This window comes from Moschus berezovskii, chromosome 13 (assembly GCF_049115385.1).
Source record: "Moschus berezovskii isolate FMDL1 chromosome 13, NW_MosBer_1.0, whole genome shotgun sequence".
In the NCBI taxonomy this organism is placed as follows: domain Eukaryota; kingdom Metazoa; phylum Chordata; class Mammalia; order Artiodactyla; family Moschidae; genus Moschus; species Moschus berezovskii.
Window position 1 is genome coordinate 56707838 of NC_142472.1, and position 18932 is coordinate 56726769.

At 47.8% G+C, this 18932-nt stretch overlaps 1 protein-coding gene across 1 annotated transcript; it reads left to right on the top strand.

The window, feature by feature from the left end:
* The first annotated feature begins 1074 nt into the window (after positions 1-1074).
* Positions 1075-18428, top strand: MEDAG (mesenteric estrogen dependent adipogenesis). Its single transcript, XM_055426307.2, has 5 exons — positions 1075-1742; positions 12238-12347; positions 13976-14088; positions 14539-14824; positions 17229-18428. The coding sequence occupies exons 1-5, from the start codon at positions 1186-1188 to the stop codon at positions 17351-17353; spliced, it is 1191 nt and encodes a 396-aa protein (XP_055282282.2). The 5' UTR covers positions 1075-1185; the 3' UTR covers positions 17354-18428.
* Positions 18429-18932: the final 504 nt, after the last annotated feature.

The following is an 18932-nucleotide window of genomic DNA, read 5'->3' on the forward strand; positions in this document are numbered from 1 at the left end:
AGTACTTGAGGAAGTCTTCCCAGCATCACAGCGCTAGACTGGACTCTCCTCCCATAAATTCAGGTTTATCCTCAACAGAGATTTTCATTCAGTGTCGTAGAATCGCTGAAATGCTTGCTTGTCCACCTCTCTATTAGACAGTAAGTTGAGGTTAGTGGTAAAGAACCTGCCTGCCAATGCAGGAGACATAAGAGATGAGGGTTTGACCCCTGGGTCTGGAAGATCCCCTGGAGAAGGAAATGGCAATCCACTCCAGTATTCTTGCCTGGAGGATCCCATGGACAGAGGAGCCTGGTGGGCTACAGTCCACAGGGTTCCAAAGAGTCGGATTCAACTGAAGGACACGCACACGCTAGGCAAGGGCAGGGCTTATGTCTATTCATTCTACTTTTCTCAGAATTTAGCTTTCTGCCTGTCCCCTAGTAGACAACTTGGAAACTTGGAAATAGTTGTACAATTAAACTGAATGGGAAACGCCTCCTTTCATGCCTTGCACAAAATGAGCCACACCTAACTCTCAAGTATCTCCAGATTGAACACACGGAGGTGTTCCAGGACTCGAGGGGCTCAGCCTCTGGGGAGGCAGGGGAGGAGAGGACCTCTGGGTCCCTTTGGTTCCCCACCCCCGCTCTGGACACACTGCTCCCCGTGGTCTGCCGTGTCAGAGAAGCAAGCAGAACAAAGTGATGGAATCCACGGGGGATTCACGAAACCATTGTGGGAAAGTGACACGATGACCAGTGGAATTTCCACATGGAAGGGAATCCAGGCGAAGGAAAGGCTGAGCAGGGGAGATTCACGAAATAATCTAGAAGGGAAAAAACAGAAAGCAAGGAAAGGAGACGATGGTTGGCATCTGACTCCTGCTTGGGGGCGGGACATGGGAGTAGAGATCAGAGATCCGGCACTGCTCCAGGCCCCAGGGCCCCAGGTGGGGAGCCGGGGGAGGGATGCATGCCTCGCTCCAACCCGTGCGCAGAGGTGTGATGCCTTGGGCGAGCTGCGCGCCCTGGCTGGCACCTCGGGCCTGACTCGGCACCCTCGGTGGACGCTTCCCTCCCTCCTGGCACTGTCCCCGCGGCAGTGTCCCCTGGCAGTGTGTTCCCTTCCCCCCACCCCCCGCCGCCACAGTGTCCAGGCAGGGGCGGGCTCAGCCCCAGGCGTGGAGCGGCGGACCCCAGGGCGATGAGTAAACCCTTGGCCGCGAGCGGGCGCGGCCGGGCGGGAGCGTGCCAAGTCCTGAGATGCTGTAACGCGCCCGCCCGGAGCGTCTGGGGTCGTGCCCGAGGGCCGGGAGGGGCGCGGCGCGGGATAAAAGGGCCGCGCGGCGCCCGGGCTGTTTTCTCGGCAGCTCTGCGCTCCTCACCCGCGGGGACCCGAGCGGCGTCCCGGGGTCCGGGCGGACCGAGTCGGGGCGTCGGGGCCTCCCCGGGGGCCATCAACAGCGAGAGCACGAGCGCGGCCATGGCGGGGATGGAGAGCGCGCCCGCGGCCAGGCCGAGCCTGACGTCCATCTCGTCGGGGGAGCTGCGCAGCCTGTGGACGTGCGACTGCGAGCTGGCCCTGCTGCCCCTGGGCCAGCTGCTGCTGCTGCAGCCCGGCGCTTTCCAGCTGCGCGGCGACCAGCTCGTGGTGCCCGCGCCCGCGGAGCCCGCCGCCGCGCGCGGGGGCTTCAACGTCTTCGGAGACGGCTTCGTGCGCCTCGACGGGCAGCTCTACCGCCTGAGCAGCTACATGAGGAGGTGGGTGGCCTCGCCGCGCACCCCGGCCCGCCGCCTGGTTCCCGCCGAGGCCTCCACGCTGCCCACCCCCATCCCCATGCCTCACTTCCAGAGATCCAGCCTGGACCCCCCCACCCATCACACTTCTAGATTTTTCTCATTGCTAACATCACGCAGAGGTGCGGAGCTCCCCCTGCCCTGGCTTTTTCTGCCCTTTGCACCGACATTTCACAGCTGCCCAAGCCGCCCGTGAGGGTGGTAGGGGCTGGGCAGGGAGGGGAGCGCGGAACTGGCTGATGATTCTTCCTTTCTGGCTCCTTAACGGGGTCAAATGAGCTCAAACTGGGGGCACACCCTTGCTAAGCAGAGAATCACACCCTGGCTCTAGCCTGGGGCGGGGGGGGGGGTTGGTGGTGGTGGAGGAGAGAGGTTGTTCTCTTCTGCGCTATCAGCTGGATCCGGAGAGGAGACCCGGTGAGAGCAAGTAGAAGTTTACAGTTTCCCATCCTTATCCTCACTGCCTTTTCAAAAAAGAAATTAATAAACCGTGTCTGAGAAGGAACCAAAGCCCGTGAAGTCCAACCCAAGGGCCACGTGGGCTGTCGAGCGGGCAGTTCCGTTCTGGGAAGATGAGTGCAGTGAGTGTTGCTTCCGGGAACAGAGCTGGGGCCAAAACATCTTGATGGAGGGTCACTGAATGTTTGTTTAAGTGCGGTGGAAAAGTGTCTGAAGCACTTCCTGGGGGACTTGAAGGCAGCAGGATTGAAGCCCATCTGAGGTGGGCTTTGGAGAGGCAAAGGAGGAGGGAGTTTCACCCTGGGTTCTGCTGGGGTCTCTTGCTTCCAGAGGTCACCTGCAGGGTGGGGCGCTTGCGTTTGTGCTGTGGAGCTGGGTATCAGGAAGCGGGACAGGTTGATTCTGAGATGAGTGAGCAGACAGCTATTAAGCTAGAAAGCCTTTGCTCCAGGGAGAGACAGCAGCCCTGGGCACGTTATGGGTGGAGTAAAGTCAAGAGGGGCAAGCAAAACAAAGGAGATATTTTAAATGCCTTCTTCAAAGCTGCTGGGGAACACCTTGCTTTTCCACTCAAAAGATAGTACGGACTTTCACTGAGCTCCTGATACAGGATTCCCCAGCAAAAATCTCTCCCTTTCTGAGCGAATTGAAAATTCCAAGCCATAAGCAGGGGATGGTGGTAGGAACTGAGCTAGAAATCAGATTTGCAGAGATTTTAAAAAGAAGATAAGCATTGTATTTGGGAACAGAGTATGAAAAATAAAAATGTCCAGAGTTAATTGAAGCTACAGGTTAGGTCTTAGGCAGTCCCGACTCCCCTGATCTCAGCCAACAGCGCTGCAAAACTTGAACTGGTTTTGAAGTCTGGTTGTTAAACTCTTGTTTTGAACACCTCCGCCATAAAGGAAAATTAAATAGCAGTGGTTCCCCCGGCAGTTTGGAGTCCAGAATAAACAATGGTGAGGTAACAGAGACCAGGGTGCAAAGAAGAATCAGCAAATACAAGGTTCTCATGGGCTCAGCAGTAGTGTGAGGGCTTTTGTACCTGGGAATGGCAAGGTGCACTTGAGAATAATTCGGGGTGGAACAACCTGCCTTCCTCTTGGGGGACAGACCGTGGCAGGTGAGTGTGCAGTCCTGAAAGAGGACTGGGAGGGAACCTGGTCTGAACAGAGGGAGCCTTCTAGAAAGAAGAGGAAGACAATTGTGGGCGGCAGTGAGAGGTTTTGCTCTCATGGATCAGGAGTGAGAGGCACAGTCAAAATTCAGGTGTCTGAAATTGCTGCTTCTCAAACTGGCACAGATTTACCCAGTTGTCTTTGGTTTGAAGATAGATGCAGCTTCCTGTCTCAAAATAGTTGCTCTTGAGCTATCCTTCACTTCTTCCTTTCTTCCTTCCTTTGGTGATCTCTAGCCAACTTAACGGAAGAGGAATTTTCATGATTTACCCTTTTCCAGTAAGTTCTACCACACTTCTAAAGATCTCAGAATCAAGCTCAGAATTCCCACCCATGTTACAAATGAAATTTGCTCAGGGTACCAGGTGTAAATCACCGTTAACTATCACACATGCATACACACACCTTTCCCTTTTTTCCCCCTATAATGAAGCTTGTTAGTGTGATGTAATGGCCAACATTTGACAAAGAGGAGCTCTAATGCCTTGTTTTCAGTGGTCTTCTAGCATGTAAGAAAAAAAGCAAATACATTTTTCTTTAATGGTTTACTTGAGTCTCAGCATTGGTGCAAAGTATTTCACAGCTGTTGTCTCACAAAAGCTGGCAAAGTTGGTGCCGTTGTTTGCTCCTCATTTTTACAGATGAGAAAATTAGGACTCAGGTTAAGTAATTTCCCCGGGTGAGATGCCGGTGAGCTGCAGGGCCAGGGCCTCTCTGCAGAGTTGCCTAACTCTACAGCCCAGGCTGTCAGCTAGCTGCTTGCAACCTGGAATAATTCTGACTTCCTCTAGGACACAGCAGCACGCTCATAGATTTCCCGAACCTCAAATAAATGACTGGGATTACATCGGCCAATACACATATAATCAGCCTAAAAGAGAAAGCAAGTCCAGTGGTATGAAGGAAGCCACTGAAAGTAGCACTGTGACCTGCTTCTGCTCAGATCTGAGCATCTCTTAGCTGGGTCATAGTCTCAACCCCCTTGAGGTGAGCCGCCGGGGCAGGAAGTGCAGGGGAGGCAGGGAGGAGACACATGGGGGTAAAGACTCAGGGGAGGATGCGTCAGGGTTGGACCATACTTAGATTGTCACTTGGGGGGAGTGTCAGCTCCATCCACGGTGGGTGGGAGGTGCCTGGGCTGTCTGCGGCCTGGGCCCACTTCTCAGAAGCATCTCCGCATGGAGCCTGGCCACCCTTACTGTTGTGCTCAGTAGGCTCCTAACACGACCAATCCTCTGCTCTGGCCCCAGGTCTGAGTCTTGTATTTAATGACCTGCCCAGGATAGCAGCCCCTTAAACAGGACGCATAGTGGTATTGACGAAGTAATAACCTCTCATGTGTTGAACTATGATTTTTAAGGAATTCAGTTCAGGGTAAGTGTGGACACCTGATGCAAAGAGCCCGCTCATTGGAAAAGACCTTGATGGTGGGAAAGACTGAAGGCAGGAGGAGAAGGGCATGATAGAGGACGAGATGGTTTGATGGCATCACTGACTCAGTGGATGTGAGTTTGAACAAACTCCAGGAGACAGTGAAGGACAGGGAAGCCTGGCGTGCTGCAGTCCACGGGGTCACAAAGAGTCAGACACAGAGCAACTGAAGAACACCAGTGTGGACGAGCATGAGCGCCGGGACCAGGCTGCCTTGGTTTGTACCCTAGACCCGCTGCTTACTAGCTGAGTGACTGGGGAAAGTTACCTCGTCTCTCTGACTCAGTCTCCTCTGCTGTAAACTGGGAATAATAATGCCAACAGCTTTATAAGTTGTTCAGAATTAAAATCTGTTAAGTCCTGGAGATAGTCAGTGGTACATCTTCATCACGGGACCAGTGTCAGCTTATGTTCTCGTCAAGCAGCCCCAATGCCAAATGCTTCACATGCTATTTAATCTTTCAGCCTCCTCATGGGGCACCTCTTGTCAGCCAGATTTTATAGGTGAGAATATGCATCTCAACAAGGTTAAAATACTTGCTGAAGTCACAGAGGCAGAAATCAAACCCAGATGGGGTGATTCAAAAGCCATGAGCCACAGAACTTCCCTGGTGGTCCAGTGACTAAGACTGTGAGCTCCCAATGCAGGGGACCTGGGTTCGATCCCTGGTCAGGGAACTAGATCCCATGTGCCTCAACTAAGGGTATGCATGCTGCAATACTTTTTAAGACCAGGTGCAATTTTTTTTTTTTAATAAAAAAAAGCCACGAGCCATCGCTGCTTTCTTCCTTGGGGGCCTGGCTTTGTCCTTCCAGCCACACTCCAGTCCTTGCAAACACACACCTGCAGGTCTGGATGCAGCTACCCACAGTCCCTAAGGCTTAGCTAAGCCATGACTCCTTGCCCAACCTGGGCTCCTGTCTCCTGCTTCTGCCCACCCATTGGCAGTCTATTCGGCCTGACAGAACAACCCTTCTGCTATACCTGACTCAGCTCGGTAAATGGTTCTAACTCCAGTGCTTGGCTTTGCTTCTTCTTATTTACATCGCTAGGACATAGCCCTGTGGACACAAGGAAGCACTGTGCATTTCTCTGGTCAGTGTGCGTTTGAATGATTAACTAGTTTGTAAGCCTCTGAGTAACAGGGGTTGTGTCCTAGGCCAAAGCTTCTCAAACTTTTAATAAGCTTGCAAATCTCCTGAGGAACTTGTTAAAATACAGATTTTAGATTAGATACAACTGGAGAGGGACCCAGAATTTTGCAGTTTTACAAGCTCCCCTGTGATGTCAGTGCTGTAGGTCCAATAATCAGACTATAAGCAATGAGATCTTAGTTGTGAATCCTTTCATATTGAAATGGTACGTTTTCTTAGCCCTCTCCTAAGGGCTTCTGTATGCTTCTAGAAAGCAAGACTATTTTCTTTGTTAGGTCCCCAGTGCCAAGCACATAGTAGGTGCTTTGTCCTTCAGTCAGCAAGTCGTGTCCAACTCTTCTCAACCCCGTGGACTGCAGTATGCCAGGCTTCATTATCCCTCACCATCTCCTGGAGTTTGCTCAAACTCACGTCCATTGAATTGGTGATGCCATCCAACCATCTCATCCTCTGTTGCCCTCTTCTCCTTCTGCTGTCAATCTTTCCCAGCATCAGGATCTTTTCCAGTGAGTCAAAGCTTCAGCCTCAGCATCAGTCCTTCCAAAGAGTATTCAGGGTTGATTTCCTTTAAGACTGACAGGTTTAATCTCCTTGCTCTCTAAGGGACTCTCAAGAGTTTCCTCCAACACCACAGTTCAGAAGCATCAATTCTTCAGCACTCTGCCTTCTTTACTGTCCAGCTCTCACATCTGTACATGACTACTGGAAAGACCATAGCCTTGACTATACGGTCCTTTGTTGTCAAAGTGATGTCTTTGCTTTTTAACACATTGTCTAGATTTGTCCTAATATTTGCTTAGTCAATGTTTATTGCAGAAATGAATGATTGAACGTGCATATCAATGATTAGAGTCACAGACATTAGAGTGATGAATCTGAAATTTTTGTTTATTTCACAAGAGTTGGGCAGAAGCAGAAGGTGAGATGATGAACGGAAGGAACTGTTTCGAGTGTGTAGGGGAGGTTTGACATAAAACTAACAAGTTGACACTGGAAAGAATGTCCTTGTAAGCTTTTGCTTAGTCACAGCAAAGAATTGTGGAAGCTATTAGCAATTTCTGAGCCTTTTACACAAGGACTATCCAATATATTCCTCTTTTTCTCTATTCCTCCCTACATATTTTAGAAATGAACACAGATGTGAGCCATGTGTTTGAATTTCTGTTTGTCTTTGAGTATTAAATTGTCAGTTGTTGTTTAGTTGCTAAGTTGTGTCCAAATCCTTGTGACCCCATGGACTGTAACGCACCGGGCTCCTCTGTCCATGGGATTCACCAGGCAAGAACACTGGAGTGGTTTGCCATTTCCTTTTCCAGGGGATCTTCCCGACCCGGGGATTGAACCCAAGTCTCCTACATTAGTAGGCGGATTATTTACTGCTGAGCCATGAGGGAAGCCAGTTTAAATATTCAGGGGCCAGGAAAATTTGGAGTGACTTTTGAATCATTCCAAGATGATGTAAAATCTGAAGGAAACTGGAGAAAAATAGGTATCTTTGGGGTGGGTGATCTTAGCTACCCCTGATTTGCTAGAAGCAAAAATTCTATGTTCTTTCTTGGTCCCATCTTTCAGATAGTGCCTTCATTAAGCAGTTCCTTTTAGCTTTCCAAACTAAAAAGATGAGGAAAGAAATTGGATCAAGGAAGGAGAAACTCTTACTTATTTATTTTTCAGATACTTACATAGTCCTCTTTTCCTGGTAACTTGATTGAACTGTGGTGTTGGAGAAGACTCTTGAGAGTCCCTTGTACCGCAAGGAGATCCAACAAGTCCATTCTAAGGGAGATCGATCCTGGGTGTTCATTGGAAGGAGTGATGTTAAGCTGAAACTGCAATACTTTGGCCACCTCATGTGACGAGTTGACTCACTGGAAAAGACTCTGATGCTGGGAAAGGTTGGGGGCGGGAGGAGAAGGGGACGACCGAGAATGAGATGGCTGGATGGTATCACCGACTCTGTGGACATGAGTTTGAGTGAACTCAGGGAGTTGGTGATGGATAGGGAGGCCTGGCGTGCTGTGATTCATGGGGTCGCGGAGAGTCGGACACAACTGAGTGACTGAACTGAACTGAACTGAATGAACACAGCCCTGGCTGTGCGTCAGAAGCTTACAAAATTTCACCCTGCGGCCAGCAGAGCTGGCCAGAATTAAAGACAGTAATAATGTTTGTTTAGCATCTACTATGAGCCCACGTCTGTATGTCTATGTTATTGGCACTTCATTACATCATTAAATGGAAGGTGATTCTGTTATATCCCTTTTATAGATGAGAGGACCGGGTCAGATGGGTTAAGTAACTCACTCAAGGTCATGATGAGCTGTGGTTCTGGGACTGAGTTCACATAGCCAATCAGGATACAAATTAAATCTTATTTTGAATCTTTCCACTATGCTTTCCACTGCGTCTTCCCTCATAGCTCAGTTGGTAAAGAATCTGCCTGCAATGCAGGAAACCTGGGTTCAACTCCTGGGTTGGGAGGATCCCCTAGAGAAGAAAATGGCAACCCACTCAAGTATTCTTGCCTGGAGAATCCCATGGACAGAGGAGCCTGGCGGGCTACAGTCCATAGGGTCACAAGAGTCAGACACGATTTAGCGACTAAACCACCACCACCATCACCATGCTTTCCCATCACAGTGTTCTGCCTTTCAACCCCTGGATGAAAGCCAGGTGTAGAAAGTTCCAACCTAGGAGCATTCTGGGGCCAGGATAAAAGCACTGAAGAAATCAGAGTTTAAAGCAGCTCTCTTCAACTGTTTGCTTCTCTTCCCTAGGGATAACTTCAGCAAATATAATAAATATCCAGGACACAGGAGCAATATCTGCATTAGCAGTTCAGAAATATGCATAATGAAAGATGAGATAGCTAGTCTCATCAGACTACGGTAGTCTAGTCAGGCTCATCTTAAAACTGTTAGTTGAATGTCAGGTACTTGAAGACCTGTGCGATTTAACAATTAGGTCCTCAGTCTTTTTTGTATCTTAGTGACTTGCATATACAAATTTCATACCAGCAGGCCCCTGAAGGGCAATGTTTGTGCATCTGTCTGAATTCAAAAGGGATGTTCCCATTTATTTATTCCACTGTGATTCTGAGGTGTTTAACAATTGGACCATATCTGGGAGGCTGGGAATGGATGAACGTAAGGGGATATTTCTTCTTTGCAACCTGGTTTCAATAGAGCATTAAGCAGGGATCTTGCCACAATCTCGTCTGTAAATTCTGTTATCAGAGCTCTCGCGTGAGCAGCATTCTCTCACATCTGTGGGGCAGCGATAACTGGCACTGCTCTGTGAGGCTGTTGACAGCCCGGGTAAGATCCTAAAAGTGCCTCTAAATCATCAAAGGAAGATTAAATGATGTTGAGAGTTGTCTTATTATTCAGGATATCTTATTAAATTCAGGCTGCAGAAGAAGTGACTCATGTTTAAGTTATGCATTTGACTCAACATGTGACTCTCCAGAAGACCCCCCCTTCCCCTCCCTCGTCCAAGTCTTTCGTCTTTGATCAGGGCTAGTAGCATTCAGAAAAAGCCTCTTCCGCGGAATTTTGGGGGAAACCAATTATTTTCCCAAGCAGTGATTGTTTCCAAGTTGAGATTTTTATCTTTTCCCTGCCAACAATACCTCCAATGAGACGTCAATCGATTTTGTAGGCACTGTCATTTGGGTAGTCCAAACTGTAGGCTTTCTGAATGTATTACACACACACATGCACGCACACATGCATGCATGCACGCCCTAGAGAGTGACCATAAGACCATGGCTATTGAGAGCAGCGGAATCACCTTGAGGGAAATATTAAGTGCTTAAGTGACTATGAATTCACTCCATGATAATCAAGGTAGGGGGAGAGTGCAAATTGCTTTGGATGGATCACAGGTGGTACTCCCGGCCCAGCATCATGCTCTGTCTCTCTGATGTTTGCTCCAATCAGACTTGGTCTTTGCTTCTTTTGCTATAAGCTTTTCCTCCTCTTTCTCCCTCTACCCTGTCTCACACCCCCTGAAATCACAGACCTCACTGGCTGGCCTCTCTTCACCTGCTTCCCTGGTCACCGTCACCTGCCTGTGTTAGGTCCTTGGCAGCCGAATAGATGGATGGCAGAGCGGTTGGGGAGCACAGGGGGACCCCTGTACTGCTGCCCTGCGACCCCACCCCCACTTACTGGGCCCTGAGCGCCTCAGCTGTATAAGGCACAGGCTTAGTGAATGAGTGAGTGAGAGAGAAGGAACCCAGCAAAGGGTCGTTCCCTTCCTCCTTCCTTCTCCTTTGCTTCCTTTCTCCAGGACCTTTTGGCAGTTCGTCAGCTGGGACAAAGAAGAACGGTGACACTGCCCTTCAGGGGCCCATTCACCCCACGCTCACTCCACCCTGTTCTGCCCAGGAAGGGTGGGGGTGGGGGAGGCGCGGAGGAAGAGCCATGCCAATCCCAGTCTGCAGCTGTGTTAAATCACCCAGTCCATTCCGTGGCTCCCCCTTCTCCACGCCAACCCTCCTCTCCCCAACCCCTGCCCCCTCGCACCCACACCCCTGAACAGGGACATTGGCCCCCTCTCGTTGTCTGGATGCACCAGTCTGTGTCCCCCTCACCCATCACGGGAGCAGCCCCCTAACCACCACCTCGCTCCCATGCCCAGGGTTGGGAGGTGGAGGCCGCATTAAAAGCCTGGTGGAAATAGAAGGCAGGAAGCATTCCAGGTGCTCCGTCGGGGGGTCAGGTTTTAAAAGCTCTCGATATCGGATCCAGAAAAAAAGATGATGACACAGATTTCTAAGAGATGGAGCTGGAGGCAGACAAGCGGAAGCTGTGTTTTCCTGACTCGGGGGTAGATAAATTCTCCCACTGCTCTTGACCCAGGGTTCTGTCTGGGTCTCCAGCTCCAGCCCCTCTAAGCGGGTTGATGGGGATGGAGGCTGCGGACTGTGTGGCCAGAGCCCCCCAGCTGCAGGCGGTCCCCAAGGTGGTGATTTTTCAGGTCAGGTTCTGGAAGGACCACAAGCCAGAAATGCAGGAGCAGTGTCTGCCTGGGACTAGAAGCCAACGCACAGCCCTATAGCCAAAGCCCCCCACTCACCCCGTGCAGACCTCATGGCAATGCCCATCAGTGGGGAGGCCACTGTGTCTTGAAGAGGGCCCGGGGCAGACGCGTCCCCCAGCCCGCTGGGTACCTCTCAGCCCACCCGTGTCCACGCCACTTCTGAACTCGGGTTTGGCTAGAAAATTAGCCATCTTCTTGAAAGAAGCCCATTTACATCTATCTTCTTTTAAATCAACAATGCAGGTAGAGACCCAGAAAGGCGGCTTGGAAAATGTGTAGAGCAGGGAGAGGAAACTGACGTGCTGGAAGACACAGTCAAAAAGCAAAAACATCTTCCTGGGTTGGAATAATGAACTAAGACCAAGGAGGCTAAATCGAATAGGGCCCTGGGCAGAAATCCTACATTAGCTTCTTAAAACTTTTTAAAACAAGCTCACAATTAGGGGAGATGTGAAGTAGTTCATGTGACTATTGGTTGATTGTGCATCTCTGGAGGGGGCTGGGTTTATCTCAGGATTAGAAAAGGGAAGAGAGGAAGAGAAGGAAAGGAAAATTTCAGATCCATCAGTTAGGATGACTGCACTGGAGAAGACCTTGAGAAGTCCGCTTATTAAGTATAATTCATTCTCAATTCAGGGATACGTAGTGCTCTGGTAGCGCTATCTTAGGGGCTTCCTAGGTGGCTAGTGGTAAAGAATCCAACTGCCAACACAAGAGATGAGGGTTTGATCCTTGGATCAGGAAGATCCCCTGTAGAAGGGCATGGCAACCCACTCCAGTATTCTTGCCTGGAAAATCCCATGGACAGAGGAGCCTGGTGGGCTACAATCCATGGGGTCGCAGAGAGTCGAACACGACTGAGTGCACACACACACACACACCACACTCTGCTATTTTACCGCCCAAACAGATGGTAGTGGTCATCATCTGGTAAAGGCTGCCCCTGAGAGCCGAGTTCTGGTGCCAGGCGCCCCCAGGCCCAGGCCGCCTTTGGGTGGCATGTTGATCTGTCACCAGGGGAGGGGGAATTACTTACTTGATACAAGATATGGCTGCCCCCCGAAGAATACATTTTAGAGGACTTCCCTTGGAGCGTCTGTGGATATAGCAGGCACGTGTCCAGTACATGCCTGTCCTGACTTCAGTGGGAGGCCACATAGCATTTGTAATCATTTCTGCTTTTTTCACAGATATGTGGAACTGACCAACTACTGCGATTATAAAGACTACAGGGAAACTATATTGAGCAAACCAATGCTCTTCTTTGTTCATGTACAGACCAAAAAGGATTCCTCAAAAGGTAGGTGTATAAAGTTTGGGTTTGGGTCTGCCTTTCTGGGCTGTGGACTGTGGCCTGTTGATGAGGCAGAAGTTGGACGTGGAGAAAGCAGAGAGAGTGTCAGCTTGTGCAAGGCTGGAAGCTTGATGGGTTAGGCCATCAGCAGAGGACTGCAGAGCAAACCTCAAAATGACCCTGTGGCAGAAGCCATCTGTCTCTGAGTTTTTTTTCATACTTCCTGTCTTGGCAGGAAGTGGTCTCTGAGCCTGCAGGGGTTGCAAAAATGACTGGAGTGATGATGATGATGATATATCATACTCTCTGCCCCGTATCAAATACTCCTGTGAGGAATGAGCTAATGTCAATAATTGGGCAGCAACCCTGTGGGGCATGTCATCCAAAGGAGAACACGTTTGGACCTGAAAACAGGAACTGTAATAATTATGCTGGGACAAAGGTATAAACTAGAACTGACTCGGTCATAACTAGGATGCCCGGTCACCCTGCCTATGTGGTACTTATACCATCCCCACTTTACAGATGAGACAGTGATAGTGAAGCTCGCTCAGTCGTGTCTTGACTCTTTGCGACTCCATGGACTATACAGTCCATGGGATTCTCCAGGTCAGAATGCTGAAGTGGGTAGCCTTTCCCTTCTCCAGGGGATCTTCCCAAGCCAGGGATTGAACCCAGGTCTTCCGCATTGCAGGTGGATTCGTACACATGAGAATCCTAGTTTTTTCTCTCTCTCTCTCACAGATGAGAAAACTAGGATAAAGAAAATAAATGTTATTTGCAAAGCTTGGTCTGGACACCAAGCGGTGAAAGGGAGGGTGGCATGAATTGGGAGATTGGGATATTATGTGTAAAATAGGTAACTAATGAGAACCTACTGTGTAGCTCAGGGAATTCTGCTCAGTGCTCTGTGGTGGCCTAAATGGGAAGGAAATCCAATAAAGAGGGGAGATATATATATATATATATATATATATATGTATAGTTGACTGACTTTGCTGTACAATAGAAACTAACATAACACTATTAAGCAATTATTCTTCCATAAAAATTAATTTTAAAGAAAAGAAAAACGCTTGTAGATGCTTTCATGTTTCATGCTGTGGCCTTCAAGTTTCAAAGATATCCCTTTATTGTTTCTCCCAGGAAATCAAACTGATAGCAACTAAATTAACTCAAATTCCAATATGAAAATATCTCCATTTGCCCATCTTCCTCTTGCTCAAAGTGCCATGTGGAGAGTCACAAGCATAAGTTCTGTGATAGCGTTAGAATTTCTTAAACTTCTAAAATGTTCTTAAAAATGAGTCCAAGAGAGTAAGAATGGGCCTACAAATTCCAAAGAGACTTCCTCACACACGCCCTTCCTCATTCAGATTCATAGAGTCGATTTTCTGCTCATCTTGTTCGGAGTCATTCAGATCCCCTGCTCACTTCATAATTCAAAGTCAAGATGCCCTTCTCTGCAGGAGGGGCCAGGAACAGATCACAGTGTAACAAGGAATGCTTGTTAGCGCATCTGAGCCCTCAATGTCATTTGGCTTGCTGGTGACCAGAAAGCTGCGAATTCTCTAAGAAGTAGGTCTAGGTCACAAGTGCACCCTTGTTTTTGACTTGTGCTTCCTCATTTCTAGAAAGGACATACGCATTTCTTGTGAACACAAGGCACCCCAAGATAAGAAGACAAATAGAGCAGGGGATGGACATGGTCATTTCCTCAGTGATTGGAGAAAGCTACCGGCTCCAGGTGAGTTGGCCTGTGTTAATCTAGGGCTGCCAACACAGAAGGGGGTCTGGACATTTCAGGCCAGGATGGAGTCCCTAGAGCTTAACTCTCACTTAACTGAATCCAGACTGTCATTTTCTGTTGCTGCATTATCACTACCAATAAAGTGAACTTAGTTTCTAGCAACTTCTGAGAAATGGGGTAAGAATAAATATCAGTTTGACCAAGCAGTTCAAGGTCTTTACCTTGAACTTGATAGAACTTGGTGCAAAGGCAAAGATTTGTTTGTTTGTTTGTTTTTAAATCAAGGCAACTATTTAAAATTGTGTCAGAAAGAGAAATAAAGGGTATGATATTTTGGACATTTGGACAGCTGTTAATTCTATAATATAATTGTATGGTAATGTATGTCTATAATATAATGTTATAGTCATATCCATGTAATTAATTAAATGCTTCTTTCTCTTTCAGTTTGATTTTCAAGAGGCAGTAAAGAATTTTTTCCCTCCAGGAAACAAGATTGTTAATGGAGAAGATTTGAGCTTTGCGTATGAATTCAAAGCCGATGCATTGTTTGATTTCTTCTATTGGTTTGGGCTCAGCAATTCCACTGTAAAAGTGAATGGAAAAGTTCTAAATTTGTCGAGTACAAGCCCAGAAAAGAAGGAGACCATTAAATTATTTCTGGAAAAAATGAGTGAACCTTTAATCCGAAGGAGCAGTTTTTCTGATCGAAAATTCAGCGTGACTTCTAGAGGTATGTTAAAAATTCTCAAGTAGGGGCTTCCTTGGTGGTCCAGTGGTTAAGATTCTGTACTTCCACTGCAGGGAGCGAGTTTCAGTCCCTGATCAGGGTACTAAGATCCCACATGCCATGTGGAGGGGCCAGAGAAATTTTAAAAATGAAAAAATAAATCTGACCTTTAAAAAAAGTTCTCAAGTACCCCCAGAACGATAGTTAAAGGGTAGAATAATATCACGGGAGAAGAGAATCAATTAATGTAAAAGGAAAGGCCTCTTGATAAAGGGGAAATATAATATCACATTTTTCAGAAAGTAAGAAGTGAGAAACATTTACTACCAAGAGGAAATATAGTAACCTAACACAGCACTGTAAATCACCTGCACGCCAATAAAATTTTTTAAAAAGAATACAGTGACTTTTCCTTTTAGGCTCCTTAAGGTTTTCTGTCAATGGTTTCACTGTGCAGCACACTCAGAAAATAATTTTAAAATATATTGTTAACATCAATGCATATTAATGCTCATTGAAGTATTTTTAACAATAATTTAGCTGAAGAAGAATGATGCGTTCCTGATGTGCATATTCATGGCAACAGAATGTTAGGGAAACGTGTTGGTTAGGGGAGGAAGACCCATGGTCGAGACATCCATCTTTAAAAATGTTTGAGGGCTTCACTGCTGGCTAAGTGGTAATGGGTCTGCCTGCCAATGTAGGAGACATGGGCTCCATTCCTGGTCTGGGAGGATCCCACATGCCTCAAAGCAGCTAAGCCCTTGCGCCACAATTATTGAACCCGTGCCCGGCAACAAGGGAAAGCACTCCAGTGAGAATCCCCCCATCATAGCTAGAGAAAAGTCCACGCAGCAGCAAAGACAGCACAGCCAGAAAACCAAGAAAGTCAATAAAATTATAAAAAAAGATATTTGGAAGGTTCTCCAGGGTTTCTAAGACCACTAAAGAAAAACCCTTGAGAATTCTTCTCTTAACAAACTGCAGCTCGTATCTGGTGCGTTCTGGATTTTCTATCCAGTAGCTCCTCCCCAGGATTTGGCAAGACTTTTCAGGTGGTGTGGCTAAGGCAGTGACACCAGTCAAGTCTTGTCTAGATTTGTCTTCTGCTGAGCCTGCCCTCTGTCCCAGGCTAGTCTGTGCTGAAAGGCAACTTCCTTGAACCAGGACTCTGGTGGCTAATTGCCAACAAAGAAAAACACTCAAACAAGCTAAAAATCCACCAGTCTCTATGAACCTGCAGTTTAAAAAAAATGTTTTTTAAAGAATACAGATGCTTCACTAATTGTTTTTAATGACAGTTGCTTTCTTCCAATGTTTCTAGCAAAAATGCTTGAAGTGTATATTAATTGTTTAGTCCTGTCTGACTCTTTGCAACCCCAAAGACTGTAGCCTGCCAGGCTCCTCTGTCCGTGGAATTCTCCAGGCAAGAATACTGGAGTGGGTTGCCATTCCCTTCTCCAGGATCTTCCTGACCCAGGGATCGAACCCAGGTTTCCTGCATTGCAGGCAGATTGTTTACCATTTGAGCCACCAGGGAAGCTTACTCCCATTTATTTCTTATCCTGTCTCTGTGTGTCTCTCCCTCCCTCCTGCCTTCCCCGCTCCTCCTCCTCTCTCCCTCGTGTTGCTTTATGCTCTCTGGGTGGTCCTTACAAAGATGCCTTTCTGTTCTGTTCCATTGCAGCCATGTGTGGTGGTGGGGAGAGGGGGAGGTTTATATGCTTATCCTTTTGGGGGAAGATTACCTTGCCTGGTTGTGCCCAAACCAGATGCCCGGTCCTTCCTTGGACGCCCTCCAGCCTCACCCACTGGCCAGGGCAGCCTGGGCAGGCTTTCTCTGTTTTACCATCGCTCACTCTCTGTCCTACAGGCTGCCTGGGCATCCACTGGTTATCCCAGGGACACCAAGGGGCGTGTGAAGGTGGGCAATGCTTCCTTGCAAGTTTACTCTGAGCCAGCCCTGGGGCCGCCTTCCACTCCAGAGCAGGGGAGGGAGGATTCCTCAAGGCTCATCTGAGCCATAATTATACACCTCAGGTGGTCTAGCCACAGCACATCAGTGGCCAGGCAGGCATCTCCACTGGCTCTGCCCTGGTGATCAGTTAGAGTCTCCTTCTCAGAAACTGACCTTTGTCCTTGGCATCTGGTCCCCACCTGTGGGCCTTCTGTCATCAAGTGAGAAACAGTACCCGCATGCCCAGTCCATGGAGAGGCCAGTGACCGCCCGTGTCCTCTTGGTGAACAGCAAGTAGCATGTTTCTGTCTTTTGAGTTTTTCTGGGGAAGCCAGGATTCTCTGTTCACATTGAAATGGTTACATTTGGATGTTGTGTGGGTTTTAAGTACTGTTGGGTTTTGGTTTTCCAGAGATGGATAATGCAGGCCCTTTTTACTTTTTTTTTCAGGTTCAATAGATGAAGTTTTTAACTGCAATCTGTCACCCAGATCATCTATGATGGAGCCTTTTGTGGCAGAATTGCCATTTCCATGCGTTCTGGAATCTGAGGAGACACCAAACCCATTTATCTGAGTGGGTTGGATGTTCCGCAGTTCCTCCTACACCCCAGGCCTGTGCGAGCATCGAAGGCTAAGGGGACGTGAGAGAGTGGGGAGGCAGGTACCTCCAGACCCTCTCCTCTGACAGGGGCCCCTTCCTTGCATTTCCGAGGGCGATGCCTTGGCAGCCCGATGCAGCTGACTTCAGGATGGGAGGCTTTGGCCCCATGGCTGGGAGATTCCTCTCCTTTGAATGCTTCTGCAAAGAGCCAGAAGGAAGCAGCAGGCATCATATCCTGGCATCTCATACCCTGGCATCCTAGGGGCTTCCCAGGCAGAGCCATCTTACCCAGGTTTTGCACCAAGATGCTTCCTATTTCCAGGTTTGGCCCTCTGCTTGGGGACATCCCTGTCTGAACCTAAACCCAGCAAGTATGAGGTTAGCAGTGCCATTGTCTTGCAAACCTGGCTGAGCAAAAAGTCCAGGACATCTTTCTCCAAAAGTCAAGTCTGTTTTTCATCCTGCTGGTAGGATGAAACCTTAGGACAAATATCGGAGGTGAGGCTTGATGGAGGACTGGCCAGGCTGGTTGGATTGCAGCCCTGCCCCCCGCTGCCTGAAATATGAACTCCCTTGGCTTCCCTCTTAACAAAGTGGCCTGTGTAGAAAGAGGCCAGGTGATGCGATACCAAACATGACGGGAGAAGGATAATGTATGCAGCCGTGTCCTCTCTATTAAAAGCACATAATGTCAGTTGGGTATTTTATAAGCTTTTAGCAATCCTAACATTAAAAGCAAAATAGAAGAAAGCTATACATTACCATAATACATTGTAGTCACATCAATACATTTTTCATCTCATAGCTACAGTGGAGTTCTTCAAAAAGAAGAAAAGAATCATCCTATCTACATATAAAAACCTGCATGAATGAATTGCTATATAGGCTTCTAATGAGAAAGATTTATGAGTCCCAAGTATAATTTTCTTATCCTTTTAAACAATGTTCCTGTATGATACATTTTGATAGCACCACCGATTGTCCTTTCATTTGTATTTGAAATGGTATGTGCCATATTTGTGCAATTAAAATTTTCCTTAGCCTTCAACATAGACTTGATTAAATTTGTGATCAATATGTGTGACCATTCCATCATGCTATGCAGGTGGTATGTTGGCCTTGTAACTTACTAACTTACAGTAAGAATTGTGGTTTTATAGTTACTTTCTCAGGAAGAGACTTTTGTGGGGCTTCCCCAGTGGTCCAGTGGTTAAGACTCTGTGCTTCCAATGCAGGGGGTGCAGGTTTGATCTCTGGTTAGGGAACAAGGATCACACATGCTGCAGGGAACACCCAAAAATAAATAAAAATTTTTAAAAAGAAGAGCCTTTTTTGAATAACAAATCTATGAAGCATTTGGAGGGAAAAAAGTGATGCTGATGTTTCAGAAAAGGGGAATCTTCCCTAATAACAGAAAATGATAAATGTTTATTATTCAAATCCAGTGCAAAATGAAGAGTTCAGTTCAGTCGCTCAGTCATGTCCGACTTTTTGCGACCCCATGAATCACAGCACGCCAGGCCTCCCTGTCCATCACCAACTCCCGGAGTTC